At 43.5% G+C, this 27001-nt stretch overlaps 1 protein-coding gene across 1 annotated transcript in view; it reads right to left on the minus strand.

The window, feature by feature from the left end:
- Positions 1–15937, minus strand: part of STK24 (serine/threonine kinase 24) — a 51303-nt gene extending 35366 nt beyond the window's left edge. Inside the window, exons 1-2 of the mRNA XM_082751405.1 lie at positions 15728–15937; positions 2568–2798 (exon numbers count right to left, since the gene is read on the minus strand). Of these exons, the coding sequence (XP_082607531.1) occupies positions 2568–2798; positions 15728–15769 (273 nt within the window). The 5' untranslated portion in view covers positions 15770–15937. The remainder of the gene's footprint in view (positions 1–2567; positions 2799–15727) is intronic.
- Positions 15938–27001: the final 11064 nt, after the last annotated feature.

Consider the following 27001-nt stretch of genomic DNA (forward strand, 5'->3'; position numbering starts at 1 on the left):
CTATTAACCAATTCACTTAAACATTAATATGTTCCTTCTTAAGCACATCTATATTAGTGATGACACATCATTGCTACCCAATAATAGATCTGACTCTTACTTCAAACAGCTAATGCAACTGCATAACGTTTCCTTCACAAGATTTCATCACATCGGCATCACCAGAACACCACATGTTAATTTTTGACAGCAGAAATAAAGGTGTTTTTTTTTATTTTGAAGACCAAAAGTTCTGTAGCACAAAGTGTCTTGCAAAACAATATAAATTCACAATGAACTGAAGTAGTGAATACGGGTTACCAGCAGGACATTTAGAAAGAGCTATGCTTTCTTTCAGAAGTAACTGAATCTCATACAGCCAGTGTTAGTGCAGCATCTTGGGGAACTACACATCAAGTTGGAAAATTCAGACTACTGCACTGAAAACAGAAAGGACACTATTGCTTTTTCTGTCTTCACAAAATTTTGACATTCGCTCAGTTCAAAACTGGACACTGGATTCTCTTTACCACACTGCCACTGTGCTTTGTGAAAACTACTAAGTAGCATTCCCATCAAACTTCAAACCATTTTTCTTGCATTCTAAAAGATCTTGATGTTTCTCCTGTAGAAGGAGAAGATTTGAAGCAGGAATACAGTCCAGATGGAAATAAATAAATCAATCCAATCTCTGCCTTTCTTACAAGACACGCTTCACTACTAAACCTGGACTGATAAGTTTCAAAAAAGTAATAAAAGGTATGGTGAAAAATACATTTAATTTACTATACTCAATCATGTGCTTCCTGATGTATCCTGGTTTTGGTTAGGATAGATTTTTTTTTTCCCTAGTCGCTTGTCTGGTGTTATGATGAAAACAGTGGTGATAACACAGTGATGTTTTAGTTGTGGCAGAGCAGTGCTTGCACAGAGCCAAGGACTCTTCTGCTTCTCACACTGCCCTGCCAGCGAGGAGGCTGGGGATACACCAGGAGCTGGGAGGGGACACAGCCAGGACAGCTGGCCCAGGCTGCCCAGAGGGATGTCCCATACCATGTGGCATCATGCTCAGCAATAAATCTGGGGTTAAGGAGGAGGAAGGGGGGAGGTTTGGAGTCTTTTCATGGAACCATTATGCATGATGAGCTTTCCTGGAAGTGGCTGAGCACCTGCCTGTCGATACGTAGTGAACGAATTCCTTGTTTGGTTTTGCTTGCCTTAGCTGTTCAACTCTCTTTATCTTAATACACAAGTTCTCACACCCTTACCTTTCTGATTCTCCTCCCCACATCACTGGTGGGAAGGGAGCAAGCAGCTGCATGGTGCTAAGCTGCCTACCAGGGTTAAACCACAACATGATGCCTCTGAGACCTGAATTATACATAACTGAAGTACAGTACTGGTGACAGGTTATTGGGTCTGAAACCATTTACAATGCCTTCCGTGATAAACTGTCCAAGCAAACAGGTTCAGAGCACAAGGACGAAAGGACAAACCGTCTGCCCCTTCAGTTAGGCATCTCCTGGATTCAGATAAACAGTCCTTTGTCCTTGCAAACCAACTGGTAATCGCAGAAATCCAGAGATAAAAAGGGGTCCCACTTCCAGAACCTTCACATCTTTGCTGATGAAGTACAATGTTTCCACAAAAGCAGACTGAAATTTGATTTAGAAGTATTTTCTGCCTACTCAATTTCAAACCCTTTCAAGAGCAGTCTCTTAACCAGCTTGTCAGCTGTTAAAAAGAGCTGCCCAGATGGGGGACACAAAGTCTGACCACAGAAATAAAGTAGCACCAAAAGCTTCCAGATATTTTCCCTACCTGCTAGAGGTAACAAACCATTCTATCCAGCCAATTAAAAACACCCCCCACCAGAAAAAAAAAAAAAAAGGAAAAACAAATCACCTATTTGGCACACTCAAAATTGAACCCTGAAATCCTGAAATCTAAAGTTCTCAGGAAAATCTCAGGGAGGATAGGAGGGAAGCAGATCCAAAAAGCAGTTAATGGAAAACCCTTCTATTAGCTTAAATTATGGCTAATGGGCTGTTTGGTAATGAGTTAGTAGATTAACTTTTTTTTTTTTTTTTTTTTTGACTTATAGAGCATTCAAATCAAGGCTGGTTCAGCCTCCTTAGAAAAGCAACCTATACTTTGCTACTCAGCAGACCTTGATAAAAAAAAAACTCAAGTTTTGCAGAACAGCTGACCCTGCATTGTTTTCCATGTTTTGACTATTCAAATACAGACTTAGGTAATAGTTTTCTGAATGTAACCAATGTTTAAGGAGTTGCATTTTCCTAATATTAGGAAAATCTACACATATTACTCACAAAGAGCTCAGCAAATTGATGTCATCATTTAAATGAATTCCTTTTGTACAGAAGTGGCAAGACATGCTTTTTTTCCCATTAAATTCTGTCCAAAAATATAGTAACACATTCTTTCTTTAAAATTGAAAGAACAAAAATAGATTTTTCTTCAGCTAAGGTCTGCTTGAAACCTTGCCCTTGAAAATAGGCACGATTGGAGAACTTGGAAAAGAATTACTGGTAAAATCAAACCACCATCAACTGTGAGCATCTTACCTTTAAATAGGATCCGTAATATTTAGTTACATATGGACTGTCACATTGACTCAGCACTGTGATCTCTTGTTGGATGTCTTCTATTTCATCTTCTGCTTCTTCTAGATCAATAATTTTTATAGCAACCACTTTCTGAGTCCGATTGTCAATTCCTTTGAAAACTTCACCAAAAGAGCCCTTACCAATTTTCTCCAGTTTTGTAAACAGTTCTTCCGGATCTGCCTTCAGAGTCTGTTAAAAAATAAGAGAAAAGTTACTAAGCATTTGTAACACTAAAATGAAATGTGATGTTTTTAAAGGCGGCAAGCACTTTAAAAATTCTACATGTTCCAATTTATCCAGGTACTCTTTTTTTCCATCTCCATAATTAATGTGTTCTTTTTACACCCTTTATATGCACATATTGCAATATTTATGCTTCCCTGTATATAAAGTACAAATTTATCACAGTCCCTGTGACAGGGATTTACCCCATCTGGCATGAGAAAATGGTATCATCTCAATTTCTTTTTCTTGGGCAATAAGCTACACTGAGAACGAAAGAGCCTTCCAAAGATTTGGTTTCTATTAAAACTAAGGTCAGTCAAATATCATTACCAATGAAAGTAATCCTTGCTGCTGTCCCTTCCTCTTTAAACTGCTTCCTTCCCAGGATGCAGGGACCTATTCCTCTGAGATTTTCACACATTTCATCCTGTAAGGATTCTGTTCCCACTCTTTGATGCACTGACTATTTCCTTGGTTGTTGTGGCAAGCAATTCTCTTCAACTTTCTCCTGCTAAGGATCACCTGCACAAACTGCCATAATTCCTCCTTATTCTTGACCCCAAGTTTTTCCTGGAGCAGGATTTACTTCATTCTTCTCTCAGCTGAATAAACTCATTCACTCCTAACACACATTCTACCTCGAAGCGAGTTGTGTGAGGACTACCAGCACCTACCTAAGCACGTCACCCCAAAAAAGAACTCAAGACCTATGTGAACCGTTCTGCCACAGCTGGTTTTTCTCCACGATCAAGTATGGTTAGCTACAGCTGCTCTCCAGCTTCGCACTTCTACTGCACCAATGCTGAGTTCCACCGTGTGCCTTCTTCATCTACCAGCAAGGAGTCCCTACAGCTACTAAAAATACTCAGGTTACAAATACACTGGATAAATCATACCTGAAGGGAACAGTCATGATGTGCAGGAAAATCGGGTGGCATTACTTAGACTCTTCCCCTTAAGAAAGAGCCACCTGAAAAGGCTTGCTGTTGTTCTTAAAAGGATGAGGTTTGTGTTAACCAAAGTGGAAATGTATTATTGGTATAGGAAAAGGCTCTTACTAGACAAACAGAGTCATGTCTAAAGAAGCATTAAGCTGAACAATTCATACTACTTAGACAAACTCTGCAAAAGCATAAATGGGTAACTTAGCATAAATCTCTAAATGCCTACAGACAAGTGCTGAGCCAACACTTTCTCTTCAACAATTAAGTTGAGCTTATCAAGCATCTCCCACCTATACTTCTATTTCTGCTCTCCTATCTCAAAGGTTACATCATGAAACCTTGCAGCCCCAAGAGGCAGATCACCCAGAAGACGTTTTAGTTTGCCTGAAGCTATGAGCCACGCAAGTTTCACAGCTCAATTAGGTGTTTTGAGGACCAGATAGTTGTGTCTGAGTTCAGAGATAAAGCCACTCATTTCTTCAGGCAGTGCGTTTGGAAGTTGTGAGGAGTTGGGAAGAACTGGTCCTGTCTGAGCTTTTTATGATCAAAATCTTATGGCCATCTTGGAAAATGAATGGTTTGACAATATCTGGTATTAATACCATGTAAACAGTATTGTATTACAGTAAGATCCTTCTCCAAGCTCCTTGTGAAAACATTTATTACTATATATATGTAGTAATAAATATATATATAGGAAGGAACGTATATAAATAAGTATATATAAATAGGAAAGAGTATGTACATACCTTCCAAAAATCAGAGCTTTTGTAAACGTGTTTTTTAGTTTTAAAAGTTACCATTCCTGAACTTTGTTCGGAGCCCCAGGAGGTAGGAGCTGTTCAAAAAGAAGCTCTCTTGCCGTGTGAGAAGGTCCAAATTTTCTTCCCAGGAGACTAAGTGTTTGAAGCGAGAGCCTTAAGCTGCTGGCAGCCTGCGTTTATGGAAAACTACCAGTCGGGCTCTCCTTAATGATCTGCTCTATTTCAGAAATGGCCAGATCAGGCCTCCAGATACATAATGAGCTGCTTGAATTTGCAATTACACGAGCGGCCAATTCCCATTCATTTTTCCGAGATAACATCTGGAAAGGATTCTCGACAACTTTTGTTTTGTTTCTGCAGAGACTTCCAACAGAGCCAAAATATTCAAATGGCTTTATAAATATTCTCTCTATGCGACTGAATATAGAGAAAAATGCTTTCCATAGGTTTTGTCACTACTCTCCTGCTGACTCTTCGCAGGCTTTCGCTGAGCTTATGGCATTTTCCTACTAATATTACAAGCATGGTTAGTGGTGGTTTGGTTTCTGTTCGCATGGCTTCTCACACTTCTCACACCGACCACAACCACCCCTTCTCAGCCTCTGGCTTGTTTAACCACGCAGAAGAAAGCCCTTCATTTCTCATCACAAGCAGCGCCGTCGTTCTCACCGTAATTACAGTAACCTCTCCACGTCGGATTCATTACTTCTGACCTTAATTAGCCAGAAAAATATCTTGCACTTAAGGTGAACTCTTCCGGGCACTCTGCTCACTAATCAGCATCGCCCACTCCTACCGAATAAAGAGAGTCCCAAAATACTCCGAGATCAGATTTGTTCAGCCTGGCCTCCTGGCTCAAACTCGCCTCTCCCCAGCCCCCTGCATTTCCAACTCACAAGCACCCAGCCTCTTGCAGAGGGTCTTTGGAGTAATTCACACTTCTGACACCCTGCACTTCATGCTGGTTTGTTCAGCAATTCAAACCCTGAAGGTCACACAGATCTTCAGTACTAGCCTAATTTTTCCCCCCCTTTTTTTTGTTTCTTCATTGCCAAGGCCACATCTCCATCACCAACAGTCAAGAACAACCCTGGAGGAACCAGCAGCATCACCCCCTGCCATCACCTGTCCAGTTCTCCCCTCAAAGCCAGCACTACATACATAAAACCAGCTGCATTGTAAGATGTATCTCTAATTCTACCACCCCTGTAGCTCAACAAAAAATGTTACTGAAATTCAAGTTAGTTAGATCAAGTATACACGTCTAACTTTATTCATAACCATTCTGATCCAAGTCATAGCTTTAACAGGAGTCCTTTTCCACATCGCATCCCAGTTCTTATTTCTCATCTCCTTTTATGAAAGCTTATTCATTCAGTTATTATTATTATTATATACTTTTATCTTTAACCTGAAATAATTCCAAGCCACCCCCTGTTCGAGTTCTCCAATTATTTGGATAACTGATTGCAGATCTCTGGTTTCTCAATGCCTGCTTTTATAGCAGACAATTGCCTTTCAACACCTCTTTCCTATGCTTTTAATTTTACGAAATTTCCAATTAATCAGTCCAATCCTCTCTCTCTATCAAGCCCAAAATACCATCACCTAACCAGGTTTAGAGATTTCTGGTGAATATGAAATACTCCGTGGTCATCTGGTTTGTGGCTGCTGGTGATTACTGCTGTCTGCTTCCACGCTGGGAGATAAATATAACGTGGTTTGAACCTTGCTCACACGTGTGCAGAGAAACCTGGATACGCACTGTAATGGAGTGTTGCAGTCAGCAAAGCCTACAAAATCGTTAAGGACTGGAGAAACTAATGGAATAAAATAAAAATGAACATAAAGAAATCCATCCACATAATCACTTCTGGCTCTGGAAATCTTTGAGCAGTAAAATTGTGGAAGTATGCCATGGAAGTACTGCAAGTTACTCCGTTCTTACACTTTTTTTCTTAGACATCTATTCCTAAAGACCATCGAAGCCAAAACACTGGACCACTGGGCCTACAACCTGACCCCATTCAGCTGATAACACTGTTAAATTATTCACATCCAAGTCAGAACTTCAAAGACGAGCTAAAAATACACAAAAATATTTATATATTAAAATAAAAATAGAAATAAAGGGAAAAAATCCACAACAAAACAAAATTGTATGCTTAAATGGTTTCACAGTATCAGGAACAACTACTTACAGGAAAGAGAGGCCTTGAATTTTGCTACACAGCATTTTACCTTTCTCAGAAGCTGCTAACTTTTTGCTTTCCATGGTATATACACACATATCATATATATGAATAGCTGATACAATACACAAGATCATTTCCTGTAGTTGGTGGGAAACTGCAATAAGACAGAGGCAGGATGCCATAAACTCTGCCATGAAACTTCAGTGGGTTATAACCAAAGGGTGGGGGGCAGGGGTGCTCTAAAACCTTGCATCTCTCAAACACTTGTGTTGTTGAACAGAAATGAAGACAAACACATCACAGTGGCCTTACTAATACTCACGGCTGTTCCCCAGTTCAACTCCCTTATAAACTGTTTTCTGATGAGACTGGAAGAGGTTTTAAGCAGGGTTAGGGGAGGAGTTGCCTATCATAACAGTATTCTTCATCCCTGTGCAACCCCCTTTCCACCTACTTTCAAGGAAACTGCATTTATCTGGGATTCAGAATACAAAACTTTTAGTTCTTTATCAATAAGATATGTCTCTCCAAGACATGCTTCCAAATTCCCAGTGAACTAGTATCATCTTCTGGGTTCAGTGTCCCCTGAAAAGAAGTCATACCTTCATGTCACGATATCCTTCATTCAGAAAGAAACTTAATGTACATCCTTAGGAGTTCAATGCCAAAATTAACCGTTGCCTAATCATAACCTGCCTTTTTTTTTTTTTTTTTACAAGCATTCAAAAAGAATACATTTTAAATAAACATGAGTTCTAATTTAACTAGTTTCTCAAGCTCATTCTGCATTTTTAATAACATAGCATTTTAATACCATAGCTAGGAGCTTTCAGAAGCTGTACTCCTCCCTCCCATCCATCACGCTATTTAAAAGTAGATTGCTGCAGCTGAAGAAATCTCCCCGTGCCTTCAGCACGCAATGAAAACAGCAGATAGCACCAGGAGACACAGCGCTGACATCCAGAACGCCTTTTAGACACCACGTGAAAGACAGCTAAGGAAGAGCCTCGAAGAAGAGCTTTGTAACAATGCCTCTCCCTTGTCTGCACTTGCTCAGATCAATCACCCACAGACACTGCGAGCATCACGCCTCGCAGGCCCTGCTATTGTTTCATGCCAGAAAGTGGTGGCTCGGGTGGAAATTCCCAGCATTGTGACCCACGGCTGAATATATCTCAGTAATACAAGCTTGGAAACTTATGTTGCATTAATACTAATTGAGAAAAAGAAGAAAGAATGAGTTTTAGGATCTACAGTAATCCCATAATTTAAGGGGAGACGTGCACCTATTCTATCATCTGACAAGACACCCCAAATGTCTCTTAATAGGTGCCTAATAACACAACTTGAAAGAGAATACGAGTACAAGCACTCCCAGAATATTCCTGATTCAAGTCTGACTTTCTACAGCATTATATTAATACAGAATGAACACACACAACAGCCTGAAGCCTCTGCAACCCAAAGATTTAATACTCTCAGATCTGCTCTTGTCCACCAAGAGGCAATGATCCACACACAAATACCTCCAATAAACAAAGGATTTGTTGGCTTATGAAAGAAATCACAGAAAAATATATATATATTGTCTATCCAAAACACCTCTTCAGAAGAAAACTACATTTGTCTGACTCTGCAACTAGACATCCTGAAGATATACAAGAGTTTGATTTCAGGAGACACGGCAGGGAGGGACATGGTAGGAAAAAAATAAATAGGTTTTAGTGGGTAACAGTTAACTTAGGAACACCATCGTCACCCTGTGCCAATCATGATGCAAAGCTCAATCAGGCATACAACCCAAAAATACCAGCTTCAAGGAGTGCCTAATTTTGTCAAAATGAAATTTTGACTTTTACAGTCAAAACCAAAATGTAAGTTTTTAATAATGAATTAAGAAACCCAAGCAGAAAATTGTTCTGGGACTGGTCATGGAGTATCAAGCCACAAAATCTTTTCCTTTTATGTGAAGAAAAATACTCTTGATAAAATTTCTCACTCCACACCCCAAATTCAGTAAATGAAGTGGTGTTTCCCGGTTGTAGTGGGTTTACGTGGCAAGGTTTTGGTGGCAGGGGGGCCATAGGGGTGGCTTCTGTGAGAAGGATCTAGAAGCTGCCCCATGTTTGGGAAGGGCCCCACTGCTGACCAGAGCTGAGCCAGTAAGTGATGTTGTTTGTGCCTCTGTGAGAGCAGATTTAAGACAGGGAAAAAAACGCTGCGCCACACAGCAGCCGGGAGAGTGAGAGCAGTGAGGAATGGCCTTGCAGGCGCCAAGGGCAGTAAAGAAGGAGGGCAGGAGGTGCTGCAGGCGCCGGAGCAGAAGTCCCCTGCGGCCTGTGGTGAGGACCATGGTGAAGCAGGATGTCCCCCTGCAGCCCATGGAGTACCACGGTGGAGCAGGGTTCCACGCTGCAGCCCGTGGAGGAGACCACGGTGGAGCAGGTGGCCCTGCACCGACGGAGGCTGCCACCTGTGGAAGACCCCTGCCGGAGCAGATTCCTGGCCGGACCTGTAGCCCGTGGAGAGGAGCCCACGCAGGAGCAGGTGATCTGGCAGGAGCTGCTGCCCGTAGGGGAGCCAGGTTGGAGCAGTTTTCTCCTGAGGGATGGACCCCGTGGTACGGACCCATATCTGGAGCAGTTCTGGAAGAGCTGCTGCCTGTGGGAAGCCCATGTGGGATCAGTTCATCAAGGACTGCATCCCGTGGGTGGGACCCCACAGCACAGGGGACGAGAGTGACCGAGAAGGAGCGGCAGAGAAGAAGTGCTGTAGACTGACCATAACCCCCATTCCCTGTTCCCCTGCGCCGCTCGGGGGGAGGAGGTGGAAAAGGGGGAAGGTGCTTTTGTTTTTTTTTTCCTTTGTTTTCTCACTTCTCTCGCTTGTTAGTTGTAGACAATAAATCTTACTATCTCCTTATGCCGAGTCTGTTTTGCCCGTTACAATAATTATTGCGTGATTTTCTCGTCCTTATCTCAATCCTTGAGCCCTTTTCACATATTTTCTCCCCATTCCTCTTTGAGGAGGGGGAGTGAGAGAGCGGCTGTGGTGGAGCTCGGCTGCCCACTCGAGCGGAACCACGACAACAGTCAAAACCAAAATGTAAGTTTTTAATAATGAATTAAGAAACCCAAGCAGAAAATTGTTCTGGGACTGGTCATGGAGTATCAAGCCACAAAATCTTTTCCTTTTATGTGAAGAAAAATACTCTTGATAAAATTTCTCACTCCACACCCCAAATTCAGTAAATGAAGTGGTGTTTCCCAGTTGTAGTGGGTTTACGTGGCAAGGTTTTGGTGGCAGGGGGGCCATAGGGGTGGCTTCTGTGAGAAGGATCTAGAAGCTGCCCCATGGTAGGTAAGGGCCCCACTGCTGACCAGATCCGAGCCAGTAAGTGATGTTGTTTGTGCCTCTGTGAGAGCAGATTTAAGACAGGGAAAAAAACGCTGCGCCACACAGCAGCCGGGAGAGTGAGAGCAGTGAGGAATGGCCTTGCAGGCGCCAAGGGCAGTAAAGAAGGAGGGCAGGAGGTGCTGCAGGCGCCGGAGCAGCAGTTCCCCTGCGGCCTGTGGAGAGGCCCCTGGTGGAGCAGGCTGTCCCCCTGCAGCCCATGGGTCCCACACGGAGCAGATCTCCACGCTGCAGCCCCCCCATGGGTGGAGGAGCCCCCGGTGGAGCAGGTGGATGTGGCCTGGAGGAGGCTGCGGCCCATGGAGAGCCCCCGCAGGAGCAGGCCCCGGGCCGGAGCTGCAGCCCGTGGAGAGGAGCCCACGCAGGAGCAGGGGGTCTGGGGGGAGCTGCCGCCCACCCGTGGGGGACCCGTGCTGGAGCAGTTTGCTTGTTCTGGAAGGCCACCTGATGGAAATGTGCTTTTCCTGTTCAGAGGCTGCTGACACTGGTGTTGAGACACTAAGAGGATAAAAGGGTAAATGTGGTAACTGATAAGGACATCGGGCCATCGTGGCTGTGACTGATACCAGAGCACAGATGAGAAACCAGATTTTGTAAGCTCAGCCTTTGGAAATGAGAGCACCTCTCCTTACTTCCTCTACCTCTGTATAAACACCCCACCCTGCCTTTATATAAAAATTTAAGATAAATAGATATCTGGAAATCCCATCTAAAATGGATCCCTCCAAAACCACAGAAGGGCTGAAGCAAGGTAACAGATCCAGGCAAGTAAGGATTCACTCTTGTCAATCCTTATTGCAGGAGCCGTCTTCCTCAGTCCTTCATCTCTTTGTGAGGGAATCTGTCACTTTTGGGGCTGACTGCATCAAGTACCTCAGACCCAAAGGCCACAAGAAGAGAAGATCAAAGAACTGCAGAAAATGAGAAAATATAAGTTCACCTGCTGTCATTTTAACTGTACCATGGTTTAATAAAACCCAAACTGAAGCTTCACCCTGCAACGATGACTTCCTAGGAAGCTTCCCCAAGAAGTCATCCACAGCATGTCCAAAGGAAACCAGCTCTCACTCCTCCACTTATGCTTAATGGCAAGATTTTGGGGGTGTCAGAGAAGAGAGCTCAGTAGGCACACATTCACTAGAAGCTGCTACATGTCTTCTCAGTATAATAGTTCCACCGTTGGTGTAAGAGTTGACTTGTCTAGAAAAACTCCAGACAACTGTTGCATAGCCTTGATGCAGCATTTGACCTAAAAAGCCAGAGGACACCAACTCTGTTCCTGCAAAATGAAAACCCTTCTGTCCTCGTGCTGAAGGACCAAGCTTAAAATACACCACTGAATCCCAGACATCTGTCCCCTGGGTATTTTACAACAGGTTAGCCGTGACCACAGTGGTCCAAGGATCTTTCAGATAATGAACTGCTGCAGGTTACTCTATCAAACTATCACTTAGGCAAGAGCAGTGAGCACAACCCTTCAAAAAATTGAAATTGGGGAAAAGTAATCTCCCATACACATGCTGCAGACACAAGGCAGCAGAGGCTGCACAGCCTTTTCAGAGCCTTCAAAGCCCAACGCTTTGTGGTTACCAAACACAGAGCTCACACACAAGACAGCTACAACAGTTTATTGTAAAAGAAGAATGAATTATAATAGGGAAGACAGCAATGTGCACGATGTGTCAGAGCACAAGGAGAGCCATGCTGGATCAGAACACAGCATCCTGGAGGCCCCAACACTTTCTCCTGCAGCAGCTGAGAGAGAACATCCTGGGATAAGTGCAAGAACACACAAGTAAACATCAGCATTTTCCAAAACACTCTTCCAGTCTCCCGCAAATTCACAGTTCAGACACTCACAGAGTCAGAAGTGGTGCCTTTACACTTAGCAGCCCTTCATTTCTATTCATTTGTCAAGTTCTTACCAAAATCTAGTTAAAGTTTTAACTAGGGTTTCTTGCAGCAAGGTGGTGTGATTTTATTTTATTTTAGATTTTGGATAAAGAACCAGCAGTTCTTGTACTGAGAATGAAAAATGACTTCTTTTTTTTTTTTATGGGATACTAAGCACTTTTATTATTACCAAAAACCTGAAAGGGAGGAAGATAAAGAAAAGTTGCATCATACACAAGAGGCTGTGGCTTCAAGATGATGCAATTTTAAAAGCACATTCGGAATTTTATGAATGTGGCATACGGGCACACCTAGAAATACAAACAAATCTTCTCACAAAATGTTTTTTCTGGGAAAAAAAAAAAGTTCAGGGCATTTCAGGGAAAAAAAAAAAGTTTTTTGTTTTGGCTGTTTTTTTTTCCTTTAAGAAACTGAAATAGGAAAGGTGACACAAAATAATTATTTCTTATCAGTAATTCTGCAGTTCATCAGTATCCATGTCCATTATGTCATGTAGATTAATTTGGAGCTCTTATTCATGTGAAACTCTTTCTCACCTGGATTGCAGAAGCACAGACAAGTATCACACCTAGAGCCACTCCAGCTGCTGCACTGGACTGGCTGAACACAGCAAAGTGCCCAAAAGGCACACACCACCTATGGGCTTCTCTCACTTCTCCAGGATCTGACGTTGATGGAGCCACTTATCTTTCCTCAGCAAGAGTTCCCAAAAGTATTCTTCTTGTTAAAACCATAATGTATGGTTCATTTTAAAGGAACTTCACACAGTCAGAGTTACACAAAGAGATGAGGTTAAAAAAAAAACAACAAAAAACTGCTTTTCTAGTTCTCAAACTTCAGCAACAAAGGAAAACAGCAACAAATCAGACATAGCTTAACCCCAAAACCTTTTTAAGTGTGGGAAGAGAGGAGAAAGAGGTTTAATAACTATTAATTTTAGCATTTTATTGCTAAAGATTACATTAAAACTGCTGGCTGCCAGATTATCTGACAGCTTGATGTACTGCAGCACCGTGTTCTGCAGCTTCAGCCCTTGAGCTTCTCTCTGCAAGCCTACATATCCTCAGCTTTCTGGTTCAAGGCACTCCTAACAGGCTTCAAAGTGCATTACAGCCCACCAAGCACCCATACCACTGATTTACGAACACGGTATTTTATTATTTTAGATGGTTTCATAAAGAAACTCCAGAAGCTTACCACAGCCTTGAAGCGCAGGCCGGTCTGGTCTGAAAGTCCCTTTTACAGGTCACACGCACTTTTTCTGAGCCAGCCATGCGAAAATATCACACGGTACAGACAAGCAGGCATTTTTCTTAAGTCAGCTGCGTAAAGCAGAGAGGATGAAGAAGACTTTCTGACAGTTTAGTGGTGATGCCCCTGCGTGCCACACACTCAAGCGCCTATCAACACAGAGCCCTTAAACTAAGGGCAGTACAAGCATCGAGTCCAAACTTATTTGCACACATTGAAAATTAGGTCAAAACCCAGCTCTGTTTCTATTCTGGTTAGAACATGCCCGCGTCGCAGCAGACAGTGAATCTTGGATTTGACAGCCTTCCAGCACCATCCCACATTTCCTCCACAGCTTCTCATTCCTTTGGCTTACTCTCTACCCACTCGCTTTTCATGCATCACTCTTCAACCATCAATCAGATATGTTGTTCAGAGAGAAATACATTAATCCTGCGTTCCTCTGCTCTGCTTACACACTCCTCTGCTCACACCAAACGGCGTAACAAAGCGCTACCCCTGCACGTGAGTTTCTGGGGTCAGGAAGTTCCTCTTGTTCACAGTAGGATACAGATTGGTCTCTTGGACAAGCCACAGCAAAGGTCACAAGAGAAAGCTGCCTAACTTTCTCACTGACATTGTTTACACCATTTGTTGCAGAAGCTGGTAGGTGGGGAGAAAGGATCACACTACAGAAAGAGAAAACACAGTCCCATGATTTGGACAATTTAATTATACCTCGGAGGACCGAGCTCTATTCCTCTCTTCTACCGAAGCCACAAACCATAAACTTTGTCTTATTTAAGCACCTGCCACGCATAGTATGTACCTTAATATTTCAACATTTATCTGCAAATAGAGCCAAAAAGAATCGTGTGCTAAAAAGAGACCACTATAAGATTGCAGTATACTCTGACAGAATGGAAATGGATCTAGGCATCTTGAAGTGGGGGCAGAAAATTAGCAAGCAGCTTCTGTATTGCTCATGGATTTTAGGCTTCTACCTATCTTCGTTTGGTCTTTAACAACAGCGTGAGAAGGACACAGCAAAGTTCCCAAACAGTCAAGAAACTCTAATAATAATACATTAAAATTCATGAGAATAATAGCACTGTCCTAAATAAAGAGGTTGCAGTAAAACCCCAAGTGTACTAACAAAAAAATCCTGACAGCCTTACAGATTTAGTAGAGCTCATGGTATTACAAACTAAATAACAAATTAAACTAGGCAATAATAATAAAAACATGGGTCCTTCGATTATGAAATGCCACACATGGGCAGTACATACATATTGCTGGAGTAACTCATTCTCTTACTTCCCAGCCACTCCAGATCTGTGTTTTCTCAGCCTAAAATACAAGCTCTGTTTCAAAATAAGTACCAGAAAATGGAACATTAATCCAGCCCTTCGTAAAGGAAGAAAACATTACTTCTGTGTGTCTCAGCAATCAGCAAGGGGCTCGCATTTGGAAGGTGAACTCGAGCACTCCGCAGCAGTACCTACCGAGCGGCAGAGCAACCGGTTCAGGGCGAGGGCCTACATCCTCGGTTTGGCATCCAGTGCCAGCCTGAGCATACAACTCAGGCCATGCCTACGAATATAACATCTTAAATTCAAACCCTCGGGTAATGCAAAGACCTGAGATTCACGAGGCAGAATCTGCTTTGCAAAAAAAAAAAAAAAAAAGCACGCAACCCCAAGTAAACCAATACTTACACCAAACGAAGCACAAAACCTTTCGGTCCAGGATGCCAAACACCTTTACCTCCCACTCCTAAGTTTTCCTTTTGGAGATCGGGGCAGGCGAGCACCTAACACGATGTGGGAACGCTCAGAAGAGCACGCAGGCACTGATGCCCTTATGGCTTTTCTGCCAGCAGCTTGCGTTTTGCAAGCAGCTCAACCGCCAGAAAACCACACTGGTTGTTTAAATATATACACGTAGACATATATATATATCTCGCTGCTGCACAAACCCAGCCAACTCTGTCAGGTCAGGTCCTGAGGACCATGCACGGCCCCCAGCCATCCATCCACCCACCCAGCACCACCACCACCCAGCCAGTCCTACAGATGACCACTGCAGCATGGGCTGAAGGTCAACATTTTCGGGCCCTGCTACCCCCTCTGTTGGCATCAGCGGGCTGGAAAGCCGAGCCTCGCGGACTGAAACACCGGGGAGCACTACTCACTGGCTGGAGGGGGGGGATTTTTTTTGGAAAAAGAGGAAAAAAAGGCAACGAGACGCATCCCCCTGCGTGCTCCCAGCAAAGCGGCGGCTCCGAAGGGAGGGACCCAGTGTGCACAGACCTCGCTGGCGGCACAGCACGCCTTGTTCCCGGGGGTGTCGCGACCCTACACCCCACACACACACCCCATAGACCCCACACACCCCACACGCCGCCATTTCGGCCCCCGCCCGCCCTTCACCTGCATGCCCGGCAGGCCCGCCTGCACCGGCGAGTGGGCCATGGCGGCGGCGGAGGCCTCGGGGAGGGGGCCGGGGCTCCTCAGGCGGCGTCGGGGGCCGGGGCTGAGCTCATGGCCGCGCTCGCACACTCCTCCTCCTTCCTCCTTTTTCTTCCTCCTCCTCCTCCTCCTCTCCCTCCCCCCGAGCCAGCAGCAAAGGGGCTGTCCCAAGCGCCGGCTCCTCAGGCGCCCGTCACGGATGCAACAGCGGCTTCCTCATCCCTCCTCCCATTGACCCTCCTCCTCCTCTTTCTCCTCCTTCTCCTCCTCCTTCTTCTCCTCCTCCTCCTCCTCCTCTTCCTCCCCCCTCACGCACCGCCCGGGCTTGCATCGCCCCCGGGGCTGGGCGAGGCTCCCCCTGCCAGCCCCGTAGCGCCGCACCTGGGCTGTGGCTTTGCGGGGTTTGGGAGCTTTTAGGATTTATTTATATATATATATATAAATAAATTTTTAAATTTTATTCGTTGTTTCCGGCAACTAAAAGCCCCGCTTCTCCCCTCCCAGCCCCGTCTGGGGGGGCCGAGCAGGTGGAGCGAGCTAGGAGCCAGCCCGCTGTGAACGAAGGGAGCCGGGCTGAGGCGATGGATGGAGGGATGGATGGATGGATGGGGCCGAAACCCCAGGCTGTGCCGGCTCCTCCTGCCTCCCCTCCGGGAGGAGGCTTTATAAAGGTCACGGCAACGCCAGAGCTCGGCTTCAGGAAGCACTTGACTTCCTGTCAGGGCTTCTTGCAAAAGCAGCGAGCCAAAACGACAGCCTGGGTGTTTGGGCAGCGCTGGCGAAGGGGGGAAGAAGCGGGGCAGGAGTGCGGGTCTCCCCCGCACCAGAGAAATCCTGGGCCTGGGTGAAACCTTGAAGAACTTGGCCATACAACACTCCCTGCCCTTGGCCTACTGAGGCTGAGGTTTGACTGCTCCTCCACACGTTTTCCACCAGGAAAGGTCCCCTCCTTCTCCCCCACAAACACCTAGGTAGCTCCACAAGTACCTGTCAGGCAGTGGGACAGTGGTTCACAGTCCTTTCAGCCAAGCTAAAGGAAACCACCTCAGCATAAAGTACTAATCCACCAGAGAAGAGTCCATACAAATCTCTCAACTGCAGGAAAAAGCTTTAAAATATAAAAAGATCTCTTTGGGTTAGACATAAACTCCCTTCAAAGCTTTTTCTTGTAGCTAAGATATTCCTTGTTGTCTTGACAGGCTGAGCTAACACTGCACAATCCTATTTTCCTGAAACTTACAGAAACATAACTCTGATTTGCACCCCTCAACCAAGCCTGAATAAAATTAGTTAACAGCCTCGCACAGGCACCTGTATGTACCTACACACCGACTGTTCCCCTTTGAAACAAGACTACACATACCAGCTCTTGAGTGCAGTGCAAAATGGAAAGGATGATGGATAGGAGTTGTGTGGAAACTTGAACTACTGGATATTTTTTATTAGTTGTTCTTGAAGGACTTGCTAGTTTCCTTAATGCTGGCATGGCTTTTAAAGTATGCCTATTTTAGCTTCAGAAAATATAAGAGTGCTTTTACTGTTTACTAGCATGTAATGTTGTAAGAAATATAAAAGCTTTCATTTGAGTTCTGCCTCAGTCAAAATCAACTATGTCATAAGAATTTTTATGAAATTTTTCTACTACATTGATCTCCACCTTAAGGCATTTTTATTATTATTATTATTATTTTTTAAAGTGGAGCTTTATTACCTCCATGTTTGCTGCACTCTTTGTAGCAAATGTCTTCAGCTTGCTAGGAAGAAATCTAGTTGAGATAAAGGTGAACTTTTTTTCTTTCTCCCATGAATACCATTGAGCTACATCACAGAGTGTTAAAAATCCTCATTGAGAAATTGCCAGGTTTACCACTGCCTGTGCAGTCTTGATTTGATCTTCTCTGTATGGTTATCACAACACCAATTTTATCCACTGCCTTACTTTTTCTGTCTGAGCACATTCAATGCAGAATGAAAAGATGAAGGGTATAAAACTAAGCTTTATGTTTTGTATTTTGAAAGGTATAGAGCTATTATTTTCTATCCATTAGTATTCTCTTTGGGACTTAAATAATTTTCATAGTTTCCTAAGGAACACAACCTTAAGTTGCTAGAGTTGTTTATGTTTTACCTTGCTAATTCCCTCTCTACTTTCATTTTGTAGATTCTCTAGCTCAAGGCTCATAAGCACAGAAAGTTACCATGTGCAGGCTGCTCTGAAGTAACTTTCCCTATGTAAGCTCCTAGCCCAGGGCCACTGTGAGGCCTTTTTCTTGCTTGCTTGCATGCCATCACCGAGTAAAAATCACGGATTTACTTTATCTCAAGGTTATGCAGTTCTGTATTACATGTTCAGCAAGACTGTGCCTGAAAAAGTGATTGTTTGAGCGAGGGGAGTAAGCTCTGTGAGTGATTTTGCTTGTTGGAATCAATGGAGCAGATTCAAAATACAAATTCTACATCATAAACCAGATACTGGACCATGTTAAATTCCAGTGGAGTATGAGGAATGTCCAATTTCTGCCAGTTTACGCATCACATAGTGCATTTTATGTTCCCAGTACACTCTGGGCTTGGAGAAATTTTAGCCAAAATATTTTGAATGTAATCTTAAAACAACGATCACGTTTCTGTTTGTTGATAGTTTGTAAATGCTGGTCTTTCACTTTAAACTTAAGCTCCTTCATTACAGACTAAGAAACAGAAGCCTTGCATTTTTTCACTCCTTTTCTCAACCCTACCTAAGAAAAGATGTTTTTTTGAGTATTCCACTACGAAGAAGGGCTGCTCTTGTGGAAATCTTTATTAATTATAGAATGATAGCATGTTGTGACAGCCTGCCATTCCAATACAATGACAGAGACTTCAAAAATAAACAATTCTTATTAATGAAGTGGTTCTCTGTTGTCTCTTTTTGAAGCCAGATGTTTTCAATGTGCAAAGATTCAATCAATTTATGTGTTGACTTCTCAACACCCAGTTTGCTTTCAACTTGAAGCAACGCTTTGAATATGCAAAGAATTTCTGCTTCACTGGTTACAGAAGATGAACGTTATAAGAGAAGAATATAATTGCATCACTGCACTGGCAGCGACTGTGAACTTCTTTTTATAAACTACCTATGAAGAAAAAACATTGTCCTTTTACCTTTCTGACCAAGACCAAAATTTCTTCTCAAATGAGAGATGTAAGACCATTGATGTTTTCCAAAAATAAAGATGTACCAGAAATGGAGCTCTTTTAAAATTCATAGTGTACCATAAATAAATACCTATTCCTATTTTGAAAGAAAAACACCACAGCAAAAGCGCTGTGGGTTATACCAGCTGGGCTATTTGTCTACAAAATACTGCACACGGGAAATGTAGCGGTGACTAAGAAGGAGGCACAAGTGAATGGCTGCAGGATCACAGCGGCTCCCAAACAGATGGGGTTGCCTTTGGGCACCCTGTATGGCAGCAGGGGTATCCTGCCATCCTTGACGTGAGGGCTGAGCAATTAACCAAATCATAGCACCGTGCTGTTCTCTGCTAGGCTTGCTGGTGTTTTGTTTTGTTTTCCTTATTATCTTTATCCACCATCTTCTGGCTTTCCTGTTTTCTTTTGCTACATTTCCTCGACTGATCAATTTCTTGGCAAACTCTTGTAACAACCAATATAAAAATGTAATTTCTCCTCTTAATTGTGTATACCAGATTCCTAGAGATTTATTTTTTTTTTAATTACTATGCTAATAGCCCGATGGACTATCTACTTAAAATGAAATTCTCGATAGCTTGTCAGTAAGGTTCCAGTGTGAACGCTTACATTCTAAATGGATGTCACCTGTCTGCATCAAATAATGCAAAGCAGCTTTAGCAAGGTTCTTCACAAATGGACCTGAAAGACCTTAAGTGGTCCTGGGATTAAAGGGGAAATCCTCACGTGGATCTGTAGCTGATAATAGGTAGGAAAGAAGAAATAAAAGCATTTCACAACAGAGGGCATTGCCGGTACACTGCCACAGGAATCCATCTGGGACCAGTCTTGCTTGGCGTATCCGTGAATGATCTAGAAAGGAGACTAGAGAGAAATGGCAAAACAGTTTGACATTGCCAAGAATCATGAGGTAAAAACTAAAACAAAGTGCAAGGAGTTGGGGAAGAATCTCAGAGCGACTGGCTGCTGAGTGACACACCAGCAGATGGGAGTTCAGCATTGAAAATATACAGGGGGAAAGAATGCAGGAAAACAATTTACATTTACATACTGCAGTTCCTAGCGATTGAGAAGGAAATCTCAGCTGTCACTGATTTCAAAATAGTCAAAAGGAAAAAAAAAACAAACAAAAAAAAAAAAACCTATATTAGGAGTTACTAGGAAAGGAATAAAGAATAACGGAGACAGTATTGTTATCCCACCTTATAAATCCATACTGCTCCTACAGACCGTATCTTCTATTTCCAAAACAACACTGTCTGGTGGAAAACAGAAATGGAAAAAAATGTGATCAAAGAGTCATAAAAACTTCTCCACATGGAGAAATTAAATATATTATGTCTCTTTGGACTAGGAAAGAGACTTTTCTTGGGGGCGGTAGCGTTCTATAACTTCATAAATGACCTGGAGAAAATGACTAAGGGGTGACTGTACATTTTTTCTCATAACAAGAACTATCCAAAGGAAACTTTAAAATAGAGAAATGAAGGTAGCAACACAAATGAACAGTGGGACTCGCTGCCACAAAATGCAGGAGGGACCAAAAATAAAAATATTTTCATTTTAAAATGTCACAAATTCATGGAAGATTTGTTCCTATGACAGTAACATGTTAGAAGTCACTTGTTCCTTACTTCCCAAATGGAAATCTGTAGTCTTCACTGCGACAAATTAAAGAGAGCTTTAACTTTTGATAAGTCAGTCTACTAGAAGAGAAAAAAAGTAACAGGACTCTGGAGAGCCCCAGTAATGAAATCAAAGAAAGAAAGGCTTTAAGCACCACTTGCTGTGTCTGGACAGCAAAATAATCAAATAGCCTACCCATACAGCCAGATGGGTCCCATCCCTTCTCATGTGATTTTCACATGGACATCAGGAACAGTATTTCTCTGGATCAGAAGAAATAAAAATCTGGTGTTTTGACTTGGGTGAGGACAGGATTACACTCCATATTATTCTGTTGGTGTCCTAACTATAGCTGAATTGGCACATTACCATTTATTCGAAAAATAAATGAAAAGTTTAAAAAATTAAAGATATTTGCATGGTGAAGGTTTATTTACCTACAGTTCACAAAGTGGAGGCGGCGGGGGGCTTGTGTCCCATCCATGTCATTAGGCCTGGTTGCAAGGGGATCTCCTCGGCTGCAAGTGGGGGCAGCTTGGCTGAAAGTTGTAACAGAGGTCAAACTAAGACTTCAGTATTTTTAATTCATTAATTTTCCAAGGTCTCTCCTCTTCCTCTCCCCAAATATTTACAGAGATGTGTTGTCCAGGACCGACATTTTCCCTGCCGCCAGTTGTGTTTGTGCCACAAAGGTTTCAATTTTTAGTGGAAAGAGGATCCCGTCCACAAAGCTCATGACAGAGCCTTTCTTCCTCTCTGATGACGTGCCAACAGCAGCCCTGTGCCATGTATTTATGGCAGCAGGGCAAGCTACGTGGCTTCAGAAACACACAGATCAGCCTTCTGCAACTCTACATGGATGTGCATTTAAGCTATGGGACAACAATCCATCTCATCAGAAAATGATTTCGTCTGTTACAGATTTATGTTTAAAAATGGCCTTCATCTTTAAGACTCATAAGCATTGATTTGAGGAGAAAAAAAAAAAAAGAAAGAAAGAAAAAAAAAGTTTAATAACTTTTTATGTTCCCCAAAGAAAAAAACAATAATTTGCTAAATTTGTCTAAAACGTGCTGCTATCAAATATTTGGCTTCCTGCGGTGGTATACTTCATATCTTTCATATAAAATTGCAGGTTTTTGAGATTCTTATGAATAGGAGGAAACTGACTTTCTTGTAGTCCTGAGAATCATAATGGACAAGCAGGGACGAGGCAGGAAATGGAAGAAGCATCCTGAGTGTTGCACGCCCTTTATTAATAATGAGCAGAATATAAGTGCCTGAAAGTATCTTAGTATTCCAGACAGGCAATTAAAATTACATAGGGAACTAGAGCTCATTAAGAAACCCGAGACTGATTATACTGCACGGTGCCTCTGTCCCCAAAGAGCATCATTTCATTAAATCTTGCTTTTTATAAACTTTTCTCTTACCCCCTTGTCACAGAAGCCAAGCATACACAAACAGAAGGCATACCTTCTGTATCTGCCTCTCGTATTTCACATTTGGTAATGGAGACATCAGTTCTTATCTCAGATTAATGCCTGTGTACACAACAGACTAGCAGAATCTCCGGACTAAATGGATGCATTAAGGGTGACCTTGTAATCGTGGTGAGATGCTCTAAACTATAACTCTGTCCCTAGACGGTTCATTTCATCACAGATCTAAAATGTTTGCTTGCAGGCTACTGACGTCCCTGAAGAAGTTGTACTGTGTCTCACTAGTAACTGATAAGTGGTGGTCTTGCAATCAATGGCAATATTTACATTCAGGAATTGCCAAAATTTAGCCCTTTATTAAATAATCTCACGGTATACCACTAGCTACTTGTAATGTCTTGTGTGGGCAGAAATGTATTGTAATCAGCCACTCAGCACAGAAATACATGGATTCCTGCAAGTTTCAGTTGTCAGTCTAGGGTGTCAGTAACAAAAGAAAATCATTACAGCGTGATGGTTTTTTTTTAGGGTCTGGTTTCATGTTATGCTTAATCCAGTTTAACTGCAGTCTGCTGCCAAAGTGCTGATCCTGCTCTTCCTTTTTTCCCAGTCCTGGCTCCCTTCCATGCCTTAGCAATCACATGCCTGCATGGTGATTTGGATCAATTCGCTGATCCCATGGGAAATACATCCACAGCTGGCTGGGCAAGCCTCCCGTCGCAGCACTGAGCCAAGCCCATGCGTCCCACAGCAGGGACACCGTGATGAGGGACAGAAGGAAGCCTGCTCACCCCATCGCTGGTGGCCCGCAGTGGGCTCAGATGGGCTATAAAGCCATACTGCATCCAGGATGTCCTGTGTGGAGTCAGGTGGTGGCTCCGGCTCTTTGATCCCACAAAATCCACCATCTCAGCTTGCAGCAGGGACCCACAAAAACGTAGGGCCTGTGCATGTACTTTGAGCCCTCCCCATCGCTCCCATCCCACGGCCTTCTAAAAGTAGCTACCCGGTAAGCTCCTGCAGCGCTCCCGGTGCTCTGACAAGCTCCAGCAATCTCCCACCTCCTCCTGCAGACCTCCTTTCATTCACAAAAATCTGCTGCAGCCTCCCACTTGCACCAGGACTTTGGCAGGATCCCAAAGCCTTGCGCTCCTTTGGCTTCTGCAGTCACCGGCTCAGTTTCCCTGCTATCTTTGTAAAGAGGGCAGGCTTCGTGGGGGTATTGCTCTTCTTCCAGCTGAGAGAGGGGGTACCCGGTGCTTTACTTGCAAAGAAGGTTTTGCTGCACTGCAACAACACTGGTGTTCTTCCCTGCTCTGAAATAAATTTAAGGGCCTGTAGGCTAGAGCAGCACTGACTGCCCATCCTGCTGTCCCTGATAGCTGGGGGATTTGCCTCAGCACCAGAGCTGCAAGTAGAAACGGTCAGAGAGACCAGCAGGGGGCCCAAATGTCTGCATTTATTTTCTGATGAGGCTCAGGTGAGAAACAGATAAATTAGCCCCAGACTCTGCTGCCACAAGTGACCTGTACTGACTCTGCATCTTCTGAAAACAGACTAGGCTTTCGATTTCTGCTCTTTCTAGGCACTACATCAGCTCCTCATGGCACGTCTTCCTCCTTTCTCACTTGCATAAGGGTTGTAGCCAGTGACTTATTTCCACAATTTTCTCACAGAGCAAGCTGGGCTTGCATTGTAATGAAGCTCTGTGCTTGCATTTGTTTGTGTTTATGAAAGTAAATTAAAATTTGTAACCTGTTTTTTATTAGAGCTCAAGACTTTCCTGTATATTTCTAAGTCATTCCTCCAGAAGAAACACAAAACCATGTAACCATGTTCTGCAAGTAAAACAAAGAATGAAGCACTTTCAAAGTGTTCCTGTGATTTTTATATACCTAAAGTGTTTGTATTTAATGACTTTGGGGTTTAACAAACTTCTGTGGAGATCATTTTAAAGCACTTCAATTCACCTTTAAAATTAAACTGCAGACATCCCTGAAATCCATGTGGGTGCAGCATCGTTCTGGGCTTTAACTGCTGAAAGGCTGCTCCTCCCCGTGAGCATCTCCTCCTGCACTGGCATTGTTTCATATTAACTTAATCCGAGCTGAAAATTTGCCCACAGCAATCCTGAGCTGCAGCTTCCCCTGTGGAGGACAGAGCAGGGAGAAGGAGCTCTGGGGAGAGGGATCAGGGTGCAGCACACGGGTCCTTGGCCCAGCCTGGAGATCTGGCTGGAAGTGCCTCAGGAGCTGGCACCCAGTGACTCTACCCAACTACCTAGCATGGCCTCACCAGGCTGCCATCAGAGAGCATTGGGTCCCCCCCAAAATGCAGTGACAGTGACTTTCTTGTTAAAGAAAGGGGGTGGGCTGAGAGGTTGTACAACAGATCACCAGCATGGGACGTCTCCAGAGAGGCAGGAACCTGACATCAGTGCATCCTTAGTCTGTCAGGACCAAGTGTAGATTCAACCCAAGCTTTGAATCCACATAAAAACAATCTGCAGTCTGTTGGTGGAGTGTCTTATACACACCTGTATTTAACGTGAGGTGGTATTTTTTCCTGTGATGAGCCCGCTGCTCCCACAGGAGCAAACTTCCCTTTGCCTGACTGACATTTCTCTGTCACAAAATGGCTGCGCCTCCCCACAGCTGCCTGGGGCTTCGCTTCTCAGGGCAGGGTTTCATCTCCGGTGGTTTAATCCCAGTGATTTTTATCATCTTTTAGAGTAAGAGCGTTGGGTGTTGCAGCATGGGCAGCTTTATTCTTCTGTACTCTCCATCAATATCAAAGTCTCTTCATACAACGCGACATAGGATTTGGGCTGTTCTAACAGGTTTTTAAAAGTTTTAAGAAGACTGTAAATACGACTTCCAACAGTGCTACCAGGGGCCATCACTTGACTAAATCAGTCAGGGCAGTTTTATTTTCCTAAACACGCAGCAGCCCCAGAGTCTTCAAAAGCAATGGTGATGCATGCACTAGCTGTTCTCTATATAGGATAACTTAGAGTTTGGGGTAATTAGGTGTGGAAAATCATTATGAAACGACGCAAAGAGGGTCTTCGCTGTCTCAGACCCAGTGCCACCGCATCTTTTTCAGTCTCTTTCGTGTAGTTTTCTGCCATCTGGTGGCTGGAAATCACGAGTCGGTGCCGGCGAGAGGGGAGGATTTGCTTTAAATCAGGGAAGTTTGTGCAAGGAGTCTGTGATAAGTGGTAAATAAAAATAGGAAATGATTGTATATTTTATTTCTTTTAGTACTACCTAGAGCCGTGATCACAACATGCAGCTTTGTTGAAAAAAAAAAAAAAAAAAGGAAAAAAAAATGACAAAATGAAACCTTCTGGCTCAGAAAGGTGCCCCAGGGCAGGCTGGAGGTGGCTCTGGTCTGGTCTAAGTGCTGGCCACCTCTCCCCCCAAAAAAGCTGAAACCTACCCTGGGTTTCTGTAGCTCAGACAATGATGCCATGGTCAGTGACCATGGTCTGGTCCCACACTAGGGGACAAGGTGGTCTGCAGCAGCCCCTTGGGCCTTGCTGGGGTGGAAAATACATCACCTTTAGCCCCATGCTCCCTGTAGGGCAGCAAAAATCCAGGTGTAAATGTAGGTGTGCATTATGCTGTCCCCCCCATGCTCATTTCCATGCTCACATGCAGCCCCTCCGCTGATTCAGCGCTGACCCAGGCCTTGCCAGCACAGCTCTGATGTTGGTAAACCCATGCAGCGGCGTCAGCCCCCGCCTGCCCGTGCTTGGGAGCAGATTGCAGCTTAAAAACACATTCGGTGTCATTAATTCGGTTAGGTGGCTACAGAACTGATCTCAGGCAGCCCGCTGAAGTGAAGTACCAGCCTGAAGCAGCGGTGCCAATTGAATTAACCTTTACTTGGAATGTATTTCTTTGTAAGATAAAGACCTTTAGGACATAGGACTGCCATCTAAGGAGAAGACATTTCCAATTTTTAATACCAGGGAAGCACAGCACGGCTCCAGGAGCACTGATTTTAAGAAAATAAAAAATAAAAAGTTTATCAGAATTGAATAATTTCCCAAACTGTAAGGAATGGATGTTCAATTTGGAGTAAAAAAAGCCTTTATGGGCTATGATGGAAAGAAAATCAGAAAGCGACAAGCACTGCCATCAGCTGAATCTCACAGGAGGAAGACAAACAGATTTTCACATGAGCAGACAGCTGAGATGTCATCTTAATCTCATGAGGGTTTTATTTGCCACTAACAGCAGATGCAGATCAAAGGAGGGGTTGCAACAGCAGATAGAGAGCAAGCACTGCAGAAGTGCCTTGCTCTGTTTCCCTCCTGGCTCTTGCATCATTTTCATTATTTTTTTATTTAGCTACACAGCTTCTTCAGCTTCAGGTTTTATTTCCTCCTCACCTCCAAAATGCAGCAATGTTGTTACACAAGGCAGGGCCACTTTCACCAGAGAAGTTTCCGTAGGACTGTCTCAGAAGGTCTCATGGCCATTTCAGTGTTGCAAGGAAAGACAAATGACCCTTCACTAAAGCACAAGTGGTTTGGCCACGTCTGGTCCTGCTGCTGCTTGAGGAAGTAACGGTGAAGGCTATTCAGGGAAGAACTGTGCCTGCTCCTGCACTGCCAACGACCCACCTTTCATCCAAAAACCTTCATTTGCACAAACCTTTTAAAATGCATCTCTGATTTGAACAAATCCGAGTAAGTGCACAGATTCTCCTTGAAAAACACAGCTACAACTTTGCTCTTCTTCCTCTGCTCCCTCTCTTCTTTTTTTTTTTTTTTTTTTTAAAGTATTTTTGTTTGAAATAAAGAACCACATTGCTGTCTAGCTACAAGGACTGAAGTTAGAATTATCGACTTTTAACTTGATTAATTTAATCTTATCTTATAAGATACATGAAAGATCATCCTAGCACCCCAGCAGTCTAGACAGCAGCATACAAAAATAAACATTAGTACTCTTACCCCACT

This window comes from Aythya marila (assembly GCF_965140915.1).
Source record: "Aythya marila genome assembly, chromosome: 1".
In the NCBI taxonomy this organism is placed as follows: Eukaryota; Metazoa; Chordata; class Aves; order Anseriformes; family Anatidae; genus Aythya; species Aythya marila.